The sequence below is a fragment of the Rhincodon typus genome, chromosome 31, assembly GCF_021869965.1.
Source record: "Rhincodon typus isolate 14 chromosome 31, sRhiTyp1.1, whole genome shotgun sequence".
Taxonomy (NCBI): Eukaryota; Metazoa; Chordata; class Chondrichthyes; order Orectolobiformes; family Rhincodontidae; genus Rhincodon; species Rhincodon typus.
Window position 1 is genome coordinate 2,081,601 of NC_063362.1, and position 16,129 is coordinate 2,097,729.

At 44.1% G+C, this 16,129-nt stretch overlaps 1 protein-coding gene across 6 annotated transcripts in view; it reads left to right on the forward strand.

The window, feature by feature from the left end:
• LOC109919684 (polyhomeotic-like protein 2) overlaps positions 1-16,129 on the forward strand; it is a 248,175-nt gene that overhangs the window by 181,529 nt on the left and 50,517 nt on the right. For all 6 annotated transcript variants that reach the window (XM_048614915.1, XM_048614916.1, XM_048614918.1 and 3 more), the window contains exon 7: positions 254-542. In XM_048614915.1, coding sequence (XP_048470872.1) covers positions 254-542 — 289 coding nt within the window. The remainder of the gene's footprint in view (positions 1-253; positions 543-16,129) is intronic.

Below are 16,129 nucleotides of genomic sequence, written 5' to 3' on the forward strand. Positions count from 1 at the left end.
TCAAAATAGGACCTGCATGTGAAGTGCAGTCTCAATCTCTTGAATTAGAGAAACCTTGTGGTTATTACTGCAATCATTTGGCACGTGGTTTGGCAACAGCTTTGAATTTACTCAGCATTTTCTTGCGTTTTTTAAAATTGAACCTTTCGTTTTCCAAGTGGAATTAATTGCAAAGTTGTTTTGGTTTCTGTGAAATTCTGTAGATGCGCTGCCTAAACAGTCTCACTTTCAAATGAATCCCCCTTTTTTGCAGGTGCAAAATTTAGCAATAAGAAGTCAACAGAATACAGCAGCAACAGTCCAGCCACAACTTCAAAGCGTCGCTCTGAAAGCTACTCCGTCTGTTCAGCAAGCTTCAACTACCTCCCAGCCTAAAACTTCAGGACAAGCTCCTATGGCTGCTACCAAAGGAGGCCAGCCTGAAAACATGGCCGAAAGTGGAAAGAAAAGTGAAATAGTCAGCTCTTCCAGCACTGACACCAGAGCAGTCAGTGTGACCCCCACAGCAACCCCTGTGACCACACACGCTCTCATTACCACAGGTGAGGTTATTGCCTTCAAACAACAACTGTCTGCATTTATGTAGCCTTTGGTGCACTTGAACATCCCAGGCTGCTTTGCTGCAGTGATGATTGGGATGACAGTCAGGGAGGTTACGATGAACCTATAAAAAATACCAGTTAGATCTCAGCTAGAGTATTGTTCATTCTAGGCACCATGCTATAGAAAGGATGTAAATCCGTTACAGAAAGCTTGCAAAATGAAAGATTAGAGAGACTGAGACTGTTTGTTTGTTTCTCTTGGAGAGAGGCTGAGGGGAGCTTTGACAATTGGTTTTCAAAATCATGAGTCTTGGCAAAGTGGATGGGAAGAAACTGTTCCCATTCATAAAAGGGTCGAGAACCAGAGGACATGGTTTTAAAGTGCTTGGCAAAGGAGCAAAATGAGAAAAACCTCTTAGTGACTGGAATGCACTGCCTGGGAATGTGGTGGAGGCAGGTTCAAATGAGACATGTTTCCACTGAAATAACAACCAATGTGCAGGGCTACAGGGGAAAGGCTGGAGATGGCAGTAAGTTCAAATATTCAGAGAGCTAGTGCAGACATTAATATACCAAATGGCCATCACCTGCATCATATTGATTCTGTAAAATAAGTGTCATGGATATGAGTCTGGTACAATCTTAACAGACTGACAGCAAAACTGGAAGGACCGTACACAGTTGGTTAACTGTTGCTGGGTGTACAGTTTCTAAATCGAGTGACGGGAGACAAATCTTAACTTTCTCATTCCCATGAGCAAAGGCAAATACTTGGAGCCGTACTGATGCTGCGAACAATCTGTGGGGAATTGTTTCTTCTGCAATTTAGTGGCCTTCAAATAAAATCCCGAAATATGCAGTGATATCAGTGGCACAGTGATTAGGACTGCTGCCTCACAGCGCCAGGGACCCAGGTTCGATTCCACCCTCGGGCAACTGCCTGGTGCAGTTTGCCCATTCTCCCTGTGTCTGTGTGGGTTTCCTCTGGGTGCTCTGGTTTCCTCCCACAGTCACAAAAGTTGTGCAGGATTAGGTGGATTGGCCATGCTAAATTGCCTGTAGTGTTCAGGGATGTGTAGATTAGGTGGGTTACAAAGGACGGATCTGGGTGGGATGCTCTGAGGTTTGGTGTGGGCTTGTTGGGCCGAAAGGCCAGTTTCCACACTGTAGGGATTCTATGATTTAAAAATCCAATGTTGCTGATTAGCAGCTGCAGTTCAGTGGGAGTTTTGGCAGAAAAGAGGAATTATGGTCCATTGATGTACATGAATTATAACAGTCTTCCCTCTGCACAATTCAAGAGGATGCACAGGATCGTATAGAAAGATACAACATCTTGCAACAGACTCGGTTGTTATTGTTGCACGTTCACAAGTAATATTATTTGTGGCTACTGTATGAGAATATTGTTGCAATGTAGATGATAGGCCCCCCATGATCTGTTGCAGCAAACTGTTGTGATATATACGTCTGAAATTGCCATCTAATTTCACATGAAATCATCAAAAATTTCTGTGAGCCATGATGTAAACTTCCTCGTGCTCCATTCTAAGTTAGTGAAGATGTGTGTTTCATTATAAATTGTAATAATAAAGACAGATTTGTAATTTGTTGGCTCCCATCTTGACCTGGAGACTTCCCAAAATACTTTGCAGCCAATTAAGTAATTTTGATTTGAAGTTGGTGTTGTAATGCAGGAAACATAGCAGCCAATTTGTACACAGCAAGCTCCCACACAGACAACAAAGTGATCATGTCCAGGTAAATCCGTTTTACTGGTTAACAAGGAAATCGGCCTTTTTTGGCCCAACCAATTTCTGCTGTCATTTCTATTACACACCTCGTCGTCCTCCATGTAACCTTCAGTTCCCTCCTCTATCATTTGCTTGTCTTGCTTCCCCTTAAATGCATCAATACTCTTCACTTTGACGTCTCTCTGTAGGATTGGGTTCAAATTTCTCCCCCCTCTCTGGGTGAAGACTGTTTTCTTGAACTCCTGGCTGAATTTCTTGGTGATGAACTCATGTTAACAGCCTCTAGTCCCTGGAGGAAAGATTCTCTCTGCACTCTTGCGTGATGAAGGATTTTGAGACAGATGTCAATTTAGTCCCCCCTCAGCTGCCTTTTTCCAGGGGAGAACTAACACAGCCTGGCAATGTTTTCTTGATGCGTAAAGCCACACGTTTCCAGTACTGTCCTTGTAAATCATCTCTGCGTCCTCTCCAGCACCATTATATGCTTTTTAAAAAGTTTGCATCTTTGCTGTACACCAGAGTCATGGAAAATGGAAACAGACCCTTCGGTCCAACCAGTCCGTGCCAACCATGTTCCCAAACTAAATTATTCCCACCTGCCTACACGTGACCATATCCCTCCAAACTTTTCCTAATCATGAACTTATCCAAATGTCTTAAACGTTGTGTACCTATACCTGCATCTACCACTTCCTCTGGCAGTTCAATCAACACATGAACCACTTTCCATTTTAAAATAAAAAGTTGCCCCTCATGTCCTTTCTTCTCACTTAAAAATATGTCCCGTAGGGCAAAGACCCTTGTCATTCACCTTATCTATACCTCTTGTGATTTAATAAACCTCAAGGTCACTCTTAACCTCCTAGACTCCAGTGGAAAAAAAGTCCCAGCCTACCCAACATCTCCTCATAACTCACACCCTCCATTCCCAGCAACATCCTGGTAAATCTTTCCTGAGCCCCCTCCAATTTAATGATATCCTCCCTATAACGGAGTGACCAGAACTGTACACAGTATTCCAGAACAAGCCTCACTCATCAATGTCCTACACAATTTCAACATGGCGTCTCAGCTCCTGTATTCAAAGATCTGAGCAATGAAGGCAAGCGTGCTAACCACCTTCTTAACCACCCTGTCTACCTGTGACGCAAACTTCAAAGAACTATGTACCTGCACTGAGGTCCAGCCATGTTTCGATGCAAAACATAATAATATTTTGCTTACTTTTGCTTCCTTGCCTATTCGTTATGAAATAATCTCTCGAGTATCAACTCATACTTTATTTTTGTTATGGCCTCGTCAACTGAGGTAGCAACTTTGTGTTTTTTGTGTATTTCTACCTCCTGATTTCTTTATCCCTTCATGCCGTTTAGAGTCTTACCCAAGTTTTATATGTGAGCTCTTTACATTTGCTTCCAACATGTAATGCCTCATCCACGTTGAAAAGATGTTGATTGAGAAATATTGGGTGGTTGGGGGGGTGGGGGGTAGGAGTAGACCGTGGAGAGGCTCCCAAGCCTTTGAAATATTGTGGGAGGATCTTCTTTGTCTGTTTAAAAAGGATAGAAGTGGCTTTGTTTTAAAGCCATCTCTAAAAGAGAGCAGCTCCAACAGTGCAGCAGGCCCTCCAATGGGATTTAAGAACCTTCAGACTCCGAAATGAGTTTTTTTTTACTTTGTTCACAGAATGTGGGTGTCACTGGGGGGGGAGAAAATTGTCACTGGCTAGTCCAGCATTTATTGTCCATCCTTAATTACCCAGAGGGCAGTTAAGAGTCAACCGCATTGCTGTGGGTCTGGAGTCACATATAGGTCAGACTAAGTAAGGATGGTAGATTTCCTTCCCTAAGTGAATCAGTTGGACATGTATAACAATTGACAGAGGTTGCAATTAGCTTTTACCTCCAGATTTTTATTGAATTCAAGTTTCAACATTTACCGTGATGGGATTCGAACCGAAATCTCCTGAACATTAGCCTGGGTTAATAATAGAAAACAAAGAGCTATGAGTGCTGAAGATCTGAAACAAACACAAACAGAAATTGCTGGAGAAACTCAGCAGGTTAGGCAGCATCTGTGGAGAGAGAGAAATGGTTAACATGGAGTCCTTTTGACTGGTTAGCGAATGCAATGACATTACCAGTACACCAGTGCCTGCCTTGTGTGTCATGTTATGGGAGGACCTGTGTATTTACTGACATGCTACAAGTCCAGACTACCTGATACTGCCTTAAATATCTCCATTCCTCAGAGAAGGTTTTCTTAACTTGCCGAATGTGGGAAGATAATATTTGTACTTAGAAATGAGCCCGAGTGTCTTTGTTTGCTGACTGGAGTGTTTAATACGCTGGGGAATGGTGTGTTCAGTGTGTCACAGACTGATCCAAGGCAGCGGCTTGCTGCTTTATTCCTGGAGAGCAGATCTGTGTGAAGTTACAGGCAGCTGGAACCACAAAAACAACAAAGGCAGCAATGTCCTGATGCTCCATTTAAAACCAGGCCAGCTGTAGCCTCCTGAACCCTGGGTCCAACAGCAGGCATGACACAGTTGGCCAGACTTTATATTTATCCCTGTTAACCCTGAGTGCTGGGAAAAGAGAATCAAGCTGGATTGTGACTCTCGAGACTCGCTGGTACAGATTACTGGAAATTGTCAGCAACACGCTGCCCCGTATAACAACCCCCCCTCCCTCCCTCCCTCCTTCCCCCCACCCTCCACACAATTCAATGACAGGGCTGTCCACTTGTTGCAAACACAAGCTGGGATATAGCTTCCCTGTTGGAACCAGCAACAAAAGTGGAGCTTGTCCCAGCACCTCGTTCTTGCTCCTGGTCCCAGGCTCTGTTTAAATCTAACCCGGGATTGCTGAGGTACAGCTGCTCCCTCCTAAATCTGACATTCTCCCGGGTAGTACCTCACATCAGAAGTGAAGTGGTGTCTGTGGAACACCAAAAACCCATTTCCCTGTAGACCTGCCTGACCTGAGCCCTGTGCGTTCATGACTTTGCTCTTCTCCTGGGCCCTGAGCGAGTATCTAAGTACACGTCCTCCCTACCAGGAATACTGTCCGCTCCCTGTACAGCATTTCCATTCTCCCTTGTTGTGTGCTGCTGACATCCTCCATTGTACTCCTGACCCTTCCACATGGACCAATCACATTGCTCTCTTGCCTGGCTCCCTGACCTATAGAGGCTGAAAGTGGAAGTCGTCCAAATTGACCCAAATCCTTGGCCGCCCCTAAAAAAAATAGGAACAGGAGTAGGCCATTCAGCCCCTCCTCTGCCATTCAACTTGATCTCCAATAGCTTCCCATTCAGTATGGCCTTAAGATTAGAATTTTAAAATTTATGTTCAAATCCTTCTCTTGCTAATTCTATAACCTACCCAGCCCCATAACCCTCCAGGAATTCAAAGGGTGTAGGCTTCCCAAAGCTCCTGCTGTGTTAGCTGCTCCCCTCTTAATTTGGAAATCTCAGCAGAATTGAAGGATGACCAGCTGCAGGAGTAGCAGAGGCGCCTGACGCTGGGAGTGAAGTAGGGCCAACGTTCTGGTGGTGAAGGTTGAGGTGTATTGTTATGAAAGGAGGGGCAGCACAGAGTTGAAAGATCTATACAACATCCAAACTGCTGCACGTTGCCCCAAACACAGCTTTTCTCGACTTTCTAATTGGTTCATGGAATGTGGGCCTCACTGGCCGCACCATTATTTATTGCCTGCCCTTATTGCCCTTGAACAGAGTGCCCCTGCTCAGGCATTTCAGGAAGCAGTTTAGCTCCGGTTCCTAGAGTCATGTGTAGGCCCAGACCTGCTAAGATGACGACAGATTTCCTTCCTTCAAGGACATTAGTGAGCTGGATGGGTTTCTACAACAATTGATGATTGTTGTCATGGTGACCATCACAGACAGCTAGCTTTCAATTCTAGATTGATTTAATTTGAATTTAAATTCCCCCAACGGCCGTGACAGAATTTGAACCCCTGTCCATCGAATTAACCTGGGCCTCTGGGTTACTATTGAAGTGACTTTACCATGGTGTCACACTCTCTGTAGATCCTGTAATAACAACACTCTAACTGTCTGCTATTAACAAATCGACCCTGTCATACAAACTCCAAGAAGGCTGGGTTATTGCAAAGGTGTTGCCAATGGGGAATGAAACACATACACAGGACCACTGAGATAAAAGGGGGTAATAGGAGGTCCATGAGGAGCACCAACACTAGAATAGATTAGTTGGGCTGAATGGTCTGTTTTTGTGCTTTAATTACTGGGGTATCGTGTATTTAAATTCAACATGGTCCAGACAATGCACTGAAACGGACCAATTTGAAGAAACACATTCTTGACAAGAGTTGGATTGATTTTTTTTTTTGTGTGTGTGTGTTTTGGCAGCCAAGGGATATGTACTTAATTAGTTCCTCCTTAAAGTAATTTTGAAAATACAATAATGATGAAAAGATCTTGGAAACCAGAATGAAGAGGATTTGGTGCAGGGCAATAGCAGTTGTTCATGAAACAATATTCTCATGCCGTGTTTTTTAATCAAAGTGTGAGAAGACTGTGTATTGGGATTTAATTACAAATGTTGGGAAGTGCTGAAGGTGAATTGAAGAGAACCATTCCATTGTACAGTGCCTACCCCAATAACCCATCCCTACACCGAACTTATCACTGGTGCTGGATCACTAAGCACTGTGTTCCTTAATCCATTATTGTGGTTACTAATCAGGTACCAGTCTTGCATCAATGAGCAGTATGCTCACCTTGGAGGCAGAAGGTTGTGGGTTTCAACAGTGAACTGAAAACAGCCCACGTTAACAATCTGATGCAGTGCTGAGGGAGCGCCGCGCTGCCGGTGGGGGTCAGCGCCGATTGTAGTCAGTCACATGGCACAGAAACAGACCCTTCGGCCCAACCGGTCCATGTCGACTATAATCCAAAACGAAACTAGTCCCACCTGCCTGCACTTGGCCCATTTCCCTCCAAACCTTTCCTCTTCATGTACTTATCCAAATGTCTTTTAAATGTTGTAAATGTATCCACATCCACCACTTCCTCTGGAAGTTCATTCCACGTGAGCCATTCTCTGTCTAAAAAGTTGCCCCTCAGGTCCCTTTTTAAATCTTTCTCCTCTCACCTTTAAAAATATGCCCTCTAGTATTGAAATCCCCCACCTTGGGAAAAGACAGCTGCCATTCACCTTATCAATAGCCTGATGATTGCATAAACCTCTATAAAGTCACCCCTCAACCTCCGATGCTCCAATGGGAAAAGTCCCAGCCTATTCAGCCTTTCTTTATAACTCAAACTCTTCATTTCCGGCAACATCTTGGCAAATCTGTTCTGTGCTCTCTCCAGCTTAACAATAGGGAGACCAGAACTGCACACAGTATTCCAGAAGAGGCCTCACCAACGTCTTGTACAACCTCAACATAATGTCCCAACTCCTATACTCCAAGGTCTGAGCAATGAAGGCAAGTGTGCTAAATGCCTCCTTAACCATCCTGTCTATATGTGATGCAAGCTTCAAAGAATTATGTACCTGAACCCCTAGGTCTCTCTGTATAACACTACCCAAGGCTGCACTTTTAATTGAATTCTCCTTTGTAGAAGTCTCTCCTGTCCAACCTTCTATCCTCCTTCAAAATGTATCTGAAAACCTGTTTCTTTGACCATGCTTTTAATCAACTGTTGTAAAAGCCCTTTATGGGATTTGGTGTCAAATTTTGTTGGATACCTCTGCTTTAAAGAATCTCACTTTTCTACATTGATGTATAAATTCAACTTGACATTTGCTGATGATAAAGCCTAGTACTGACAGGCTGATGTACTTGAATTTTCACATTTCTCTGGCATTTCAGCAAATCACCCTGGCACAAGTGATGGCCTCCTAACTGCAGGCTCTGAGGCCCAGATAGGTACAAAACATTGAGTGGGACAGACCATGAATGAGGTGGGTGAACTACAACTTTCTTCTCATCCACAAACACAAAGGTGTTGCTCGAAATGAGTAATACCACTGAGACAATAAAACCCATTCCAAGATCCACTATTTTGAATTGTACAATAGATGTTTCTCCAAATCCTGGTCCTCTATTGAATCTCAATTTTTTTTTCTTCAGAATATTTATTATTTCAACATTTCAGTACAAGGAAATGTTCCAGATATCAAAGCCTCTAATTACAACAGTGACTATACTTCAAAAATCCTCATAGGCCCCAAAGTGCCACTGTCTCCAAGGTGCTTGGTACACTTGCCTTAATTGGTCAGTGCATTAAGTACAGGAGTTGGGAGGTCATGTTGCGGCTGTACAGCACATTGGTTCGGCCACTTTTTGAATACTGCATTCACTTCTGGTCTCCCTGCTATAGGAAAGATGTTGTTAAACTTGAAAGGCTTCAGAAAAGATTTACAAGGATGTTGCCAGGTTTGGAGGTTTGAGCTATAGGGAGAGGCTGAATAGGCTGGGGCTATTTTCCCTGGAGTGTTGAAGGCTGAGGGATGACCTTGTAGAGGTTTATAAAATCATGAGGGGCATGGATGGCGTGAATAGCCAAGGCCTTTTCCCCAGGATAGGGAATGCAAAACTAGGGGGCATAGGTTTAAGGTGAGAGGGGACCGATTTTAAAATGGATTACTTTTTCATGCAGAGGGTGGTGCATGTATGGAGAATGTTGAAAGTACTGTATTGGCGGTAAAGTTATTTTAAGATGACCTGATATCACAGCAGGTACAATATAAATGCAGCACTTTCTTCTTGCTCACCTGTGCAGTAAGTCATCTTTAGCCTAAAAAACATTAACGCTCATTAACGTTCTGAGGAAGGGTCACTGGACCCGAAATGTTAACTGTTTTCTCCTTCACAGGTGCTGCCAGACCTGCTGAGCTTTTCCAGCAACTTTGTTTTTATTCCTGATTTACAGCATCCACAGTTCTTTCAGTTTATAAAACTCATTTTGTATATAGCCCATTCCATTGTTGTACTGTTCCATGTTTGATGTACTCACTAGTCTATAAAAGAAAGTTTGTAAATATTGTTGGTAAGGTTGTAATATTGGAAACACTGAGGAATTAAATCTAAAAGCATTCCAATTGCATCAATGTCCATGTTGGCTGAGGACAGGATTTGGCTCAGTTTTCACTCTGACACCTGTTATTCGTTCCTCGTTGTCTCAGTCTCCTTACAGAGAGGGACTTGAGCAATGGTGCCATCCCCAGCAAAACCCCATTGTCAGCCAGCAAGAAGCAGAAAGATCACTCACCATGAGATGCCTTTCCTTTGTCTTTAGAATAAGTAACTTTTTTCCAATCTCCCTCTGTTTTGTCTGATCCTGTGCAGTAGGTACTGCCTGTCATTGTGTCAGGGCTGTATTAGTCATACAGCGTGGAAACAGACCCTTCAGTCCAACTCATCCAGGCCGATGATATCTTAATCTGACCTCGTCCCATTTGCCAGCATTAGGCCCATATCCCTCTTAAACCCTTCCTATTCATATACCCATCCAGATGTCTTTTAAATATTGTATAGCGTCATAGTTATACAGAACAGAAACAGACCCTTCGGTCCAAATGTTGGTTCATGAGCACTGATTTTGGAGAGGAAGTGATTGCCCAATCTGGAAGCATTAGAAGCATCAGCTTTCGATTGGGTTGTGATGTGTCTTCACAGACCTGGTGGTAATGTCAGCATCAGCAGTGCGACAGAATGGAGCCATATCTGGGCCATCTGGAAATTCAAGGAAGAGTCTACAAGAACCTCCCTCCAGGATAGTCAGCGTTGGGTAATTTTCATGATCCGATGGGGATGTTCAATTGATCTCCTGTTACTAATGAGGCTTCTGAACACCAGGTCTGACCCAATGAGAGCAGGTCAGTGTTGTTAGACAGGAGCCTCCCTTTGACTTGCTTTTCAATTGACTCCTGGGATGTGGGCTGTTCTGGCCGAGCCAGCTTTCACTGCCCCAGAGAAGGTATGGAGCTGCCTTCCTGAACTACTCACTTGAGAAATTTGACAAGCCTGTTTCAGAACCTCATTCTGGAGAACTGTCAATGGTTTTGGACAGCTCTTTATAAAAAGGATATGAATCAATAAGACGTGGAATCTTAGACATAGTCAGGATGAAGAGGAACTTCTTGTTTATTTAACTAGAACTAAAATGATTATGAAGTGACCCAGAGGAGAGTGGCAAGATTATAAAAGGCTAGAATAATGGAAACTGCATCAAAACAAGATCAGTAACAAGCAGACACAAATGTAAGATTTGTAGAGAAAGTTAGAATCCATACAGTGTGGAAACAGGCCCTTTTGGCCCAACAAGTCCACACTGACCCTCACAGCATCCCACCCATCCCCCTATAACCCCCTGAACACTACAGGCAATTTAGCATGGCCAAGCCACCTAGCCTGCAAATCTTTGGACTGTGGGAGGAAACTGGAGCACCCAGAGGAAACCCATGCAGACACAGGGAGAACGTGCAAACTCCACATGGACAGTTGCCCGAGGGTGGAATCAAACCTGGGTCCCTGGCGCTGTGAGGCAGCAATGCTAACCACTGCCACCGTGCCACCCCGGTTCTTCTGTATTCTTCTTTATCTAGAGGGTGGTCACAACAATCTTACGTTTAAATAGCACCTTTAACATGGATCAAACCTGGGATGCTGCTTGGCCTGCTGTGTTCATCCAGCCCTGCACCTTGTTGTCTCACACCTGGGAGTGCTGTGTTTCGGTAGCTCAGTTGAACACTAGGCAAAGGATTGATCAACTCTGACCTCTGCAGGATCTTCTCATGAAGTTGACTCCCTCCTGGTGGTGGGACTAACCTTCAGATCCAAAGCTGAGAACATTGTGAGGTTCTGCTTTTAGAGTTACTTGTTGAGATTTCATTACTGAATCAAAAATAATTTGGCTTCCAGTTGATGCTTTGAACATTGAATGTTAGCTTTGTAACATTCAGTAAATTATGTTTCTGACCTCCAGATGGTTGGAGGATTATAGTGTGAGGCAGCTTTGATTCTCTGCCTGATTCTAATTGTGTCCTTCAAAGGTAAATCTCCCCCGTCTCTGACCTTGTTAGATTTGTTGCTGGAAGTTCAGCGTTGAACAGCCATTACTGCTACCAATAAGGTAGCAATCCTTTTCTATCAGACAGCTTGGGCCAAAGCTCTGTGCTTTAATCCTGGGCTACATGAAGAGTGAAGCAGACAATGCCTGTCTCGGGGATATGTAAAGAGGGATTAGCGGTCTGGAGCCTGGGTTACTGAATGATCCCTTGAAAGGGAGGGAGGTGCTGCTTAAAGATACAAAAGATAATTATTTAACTCAATCCTCTCGAACTAATGGCAGCATTTTCTCTTGTGTTCAATGCACAAGAGCAATTTTATTCCTAATTGGAAAGTGGAAAGAGCTGGTTTCCATTCCTCTGGGTCGATGTTGGTTAGAACTGCTTGAAGCCAGATTCCCCTCAAGCTGTTGCTGGTGCATTTGGCTTTGTGTTGTATTGTGAGCTGGTACCCCAGCAGCAAGGCTGAAACAATTGGGCACATTATGGTGGGGAGTGTGCTTTAATAGTTTTATTTGGTCAAACTGTGAACCTACTCATTGAACTGAAGAATTGACCGTTGGTGAGCAGGTGCCTGGACACTTGACTGAACCTGTTGAGAAGACATGGGCGTGGGGGCAGTGTTGTGCCCCTTGGGTGGCACTGCCCTGGAAGCAGAGGTGGAGGGGGGAGTGCAGGGTGGGGTTACATGCAGCCATTCAGTTACAGAAGGTCACCCAGCATCAGCGCCATGCTGACTCTTCTCTCTGTCTTCTCTTTGTCTCTCCTCGCTCGCTCGCTCGCTCGCTCTCTCTCTCCTCCTCCTCCTTCTCCTCTCTCCAGATGCTGTCAGAGCTGCTGAGTTTCTCTAGTAATGTCTGTTTTTGTTCCACATTTAAAGTATCTGCAGTTCCTTTTTTTTTTATTGAGGCTCCTATCATCTCTACCTATTCCTACCTCTCCTGTTTGTGTGGGGGCTTGCTGTGCACAAAGCAGTTTTCTTTCCCTACACTTCAACAGTGACTACATATTTTAAAAAGTAGCTCATTGGCTGATAAGTGGTTTGCAATATCCTGAGGTTATGAAAAGCCAGTCCTTTCCTTTCCTTTCTTTGTCTCGTGATGACAGCAGCCAGGAGTCAGAGATAACAGTGTGGAGCATTTGAACACAGCAGGCCAGGCAGCATCAGAGGAGCAGGAAGGCTGACGTTTCAGGCCCAGAGCCGCTTTCAGAAATTTTCTGAATGATGCTGCTTGGCCTGCTGTGTTCATCCAGCTCTACACCTTGTTATCTCAGATTCTCCAGCATCTGCAGTTCCTACTATCTCTCCCGACTTGAAACGTCAGCTTTCCTGCTCCTGATGCTGCCTGGCCTGCTGTGTTCCTCCAGCTCCACACTGTATTATCTCTGACTCCAGCATCATTACTATCTCTAAGCCAAAAGTATGAGATGTGGGCCAGATTATGGAGAGTTTTTTTCTGAGCTTCAGGTCTTGTTTGGATAGCAGCAGTGTCTGTTCTGCTACCTGCACTGCCAGGGAGACTGAGACTGAGAGTGAGTTGGTTCTCAAAGCTGAACCACAGGGTGCTACAAACCAAGAGTGACTTCTGCTTGAAGAGGTTTTAAAATGTTATCTCTGTAAATAATGCATAAACTGAATGAGCACACACTCTGAAAGATGTGGTGGATGGCTGGGGGATGGTGACAGTGGGGGTGGGGTCAGCTCCGCACATAATAGGCTATTTCTGAGCATCAGGTACAGGAAGTGTCCCAGGAAGTGTTCAGTCCCCCAGGGCAGCCAGCTTTCAAAGAGCCTGTTAAATATTGCATTTGCTCACACGATGTGCTCTCAATCCCAGGGAAACTTCCTGTAAACCAAGAGGGTATCGGTAATATGTGAGGCTGGTGTTAATGGGGTTAATCTGGCAGGAAAACCCTGCAAAGAGGCAATTAATTCTAGTTGGGGGATAATGAGGAGAGATAGATAGTATTGCAGCCAGCCAGACAGTCTGACAAAGGAGCTCCTTATTCAGCTACAAATGGTAGGAATGGTAAGTTTCTCAAATGTTTGCTGTTTTTAAAACAAATAATTTTGGTCATTCATCATGTGTCAGGTTTGACAAAAGACTTAAGGCATTGAATTAACTTCCTGGATCAGTAAAGTTAGCTATCTGGTTACTGTGTGAAACCACACCACCAACCCTCCCCTCCCCACTTTGCTCAGTTTTCAATCATTAATGATAAGGTTAATGAGCAATTCCTTTAGGTCCTGTGCCCATTTTGTGGAGCTGAGTGAATCTCTCTGTTCTTTGAACTGTACTGTGTGAGAATGCAGCTGTCAATTGCAGTGAAATTAATGTCAAGATGTAGATCAGGGCTGATGTATTACCCTACTCCATTCTTTTGGAGGGATTTGTGTACATGCATTTAATTAACTGTTGACCCATACAGGAAAGGACTGAACATCCAGTACAGAGTAATAGGAGACATAAATCTTAAATCTCAGATCACGAGCTGTGAGTGGTTTTGTTTAGATTCTAGGCTAGGTGAATGTAGCCAAGTCAGACGAACTATGATGTGTGCTGAACTCTTATATAGGGACTGAGCTGTTTGTGTTATTTGGTCTCGTTCCATAACGTGATCCATCCATTTGGGACGTCTGCACAGTATAACGGAACTTCTGTTGATATTGTTGGGGATTCTAGAACTAGGAGATAGAATTAGGGCCAGACTGTTCAGGAGAGATATTAGGAAACACCTCCACACAATGAGGGTGGTAGAGGTTTGGAAGTCTCTTCCACAGATGGCATTGGATGCTGGATCAGTTAATTTTAAGTCTGAGATTACTTTTTTTGTTAAACAGCATGTTGGGGGATATGGGCCAAGGGCAGCAATATGGAGTTGGGCCACACATCAGCCATGATCTCACTGAATGGTGGATTAGACTCGAGGGGCTGAATGGCCTATTCCTGTTCCCATGGACTGTTTGTTGTCTCTCAGTATACAGATGTGTTTTGGAGGTGTGCAGCAACACACGAGTCTGATGCTGAGATACACGAGTCAGTGATGTTGTCATCAGCTGTTGCATTAATGTCACTGGCTGGGGGCAGTGTTCACGTGCGCGGGGGTGTGTGGGCGTGAATACCTGTGCCCTTTCATTAAAGAGCTGGTGCTAGATGTCTGGGGGGTATCTGGGAGTATAAAGTACTTTTGGAATAGATTTGGTTCTTTTTAAATGTTAAAGTTATTGTATCAGTGGAGGTTTCACACTGCACATCCTCAACCCGCACACCATCTCGCCTCCCTTCCCCCACAACCATACATCATCAGCCATGACCCCCACACGATCACCTCTTCCCTCTCTCCACAACTCTCTCTCCCTCTCCCCTCCTCCATGTCCCACACACCATCTTACCCCACCCACGATCCACACAATCTTCCCCCTCTCTCCCACCCAAAAGAACCACAGCGCATTTTCCCACTTCTGTCCCTGTCCTCCGTGACCCTTGCACCATCCCCATCCTATTGTTGTGACAATGTCACTGATTAATGCTGTGGGAACCTCGGTTCAACCCAACCCTGGCACATGCTGAAAGTTGAATTCAATGTTTAAAAAAAAAACTGGAATATAAAGCTGGTCTAATGGTGATCATGTAAAATCCCATCCAGTTCTCTAATGTCCTTCTTAAGGTGGGAAATTTGCCATCCTTACCTGGTCTGGCCTACATGTGACTCCACACCCACAGCAATGTATATGACTCTTAACTGGCCTTTGGCCAATTGGGGTTGGGTAATAAATGTGATACCCACATCCTATGAGCAAACTTTTTTAAAAAAAGAGTAAGTGAAAGAGCATTAAAATCCCAAAGATTATTGAAGTTTTAGTTTTTCTGGCCCATACCTTACTGTACAGAGATGATGAGTGATGGTGCAATAACCTCCAGTTAAATACAAGAATGTGGCCCTAAAAACCTGATCTTCCTTAGAAAGGGTAAGGTCTCTGCTGAAATGTTAGATTGCTAGTTGTGGGGAAGGGGGCTGAAGAAAATTTTTATTGAGCCAAATTTTACCATTCTCCAACGATCTCAATGAAACCTATCCACAAAAATCCAATGGTCTGGATTTCTGCTTTCCTGATCATTTAAACCTGAAGAAGAGTCCTGACCCGAAACATCAGCTTTCCTGCTCCTCTGCTGCCTGGCCTACTGTGTTCCTCAAGCTCCAACATTGTGTTATCTCCAGTTATCTGCCAACAATGATGTCATCAAACACCACATGCAGCCAATCACGTGGAGGTATTCTCTTCAAACAGGAAGTCAGAGATAGCAGGAACTGCCGATGCTGGAGTCGGCGATAACCCAGTGTGGAGCTGAGGAACACAGCAGGCCAGGCAGCATTAGAGGAGCAGAAAAGCTGATGTTTCTGGTCTGGACCCTTCTTCTGAAAAACCAGGAAGTCTGATGCATTGGCTGTCTGCTCCTTTTTTATAAATATTACAGCAAAATATCTGCATTAGCTAAAATATCAGGCTTTTAAAATATTAATTCTTTTTGGAAAACTCGGGGAATATTTAATCAGTTAAAAAAGCTTGATGCTACGCAAAGATTAACATTCGTTTTCCTGGGTGGAATTTCAGCAGTTGTTATAAAACCACACACCATTTTCGGAAAAAAATAACCTATTTGCATCTCGGAAACAAGGTACAGCTTTTTCATGTATTTTTTAAAATTATTGGAGACAAGGGCACATCCTCTTCAGTATGGGCACTGATTTCCAGGCTAATGCATGTC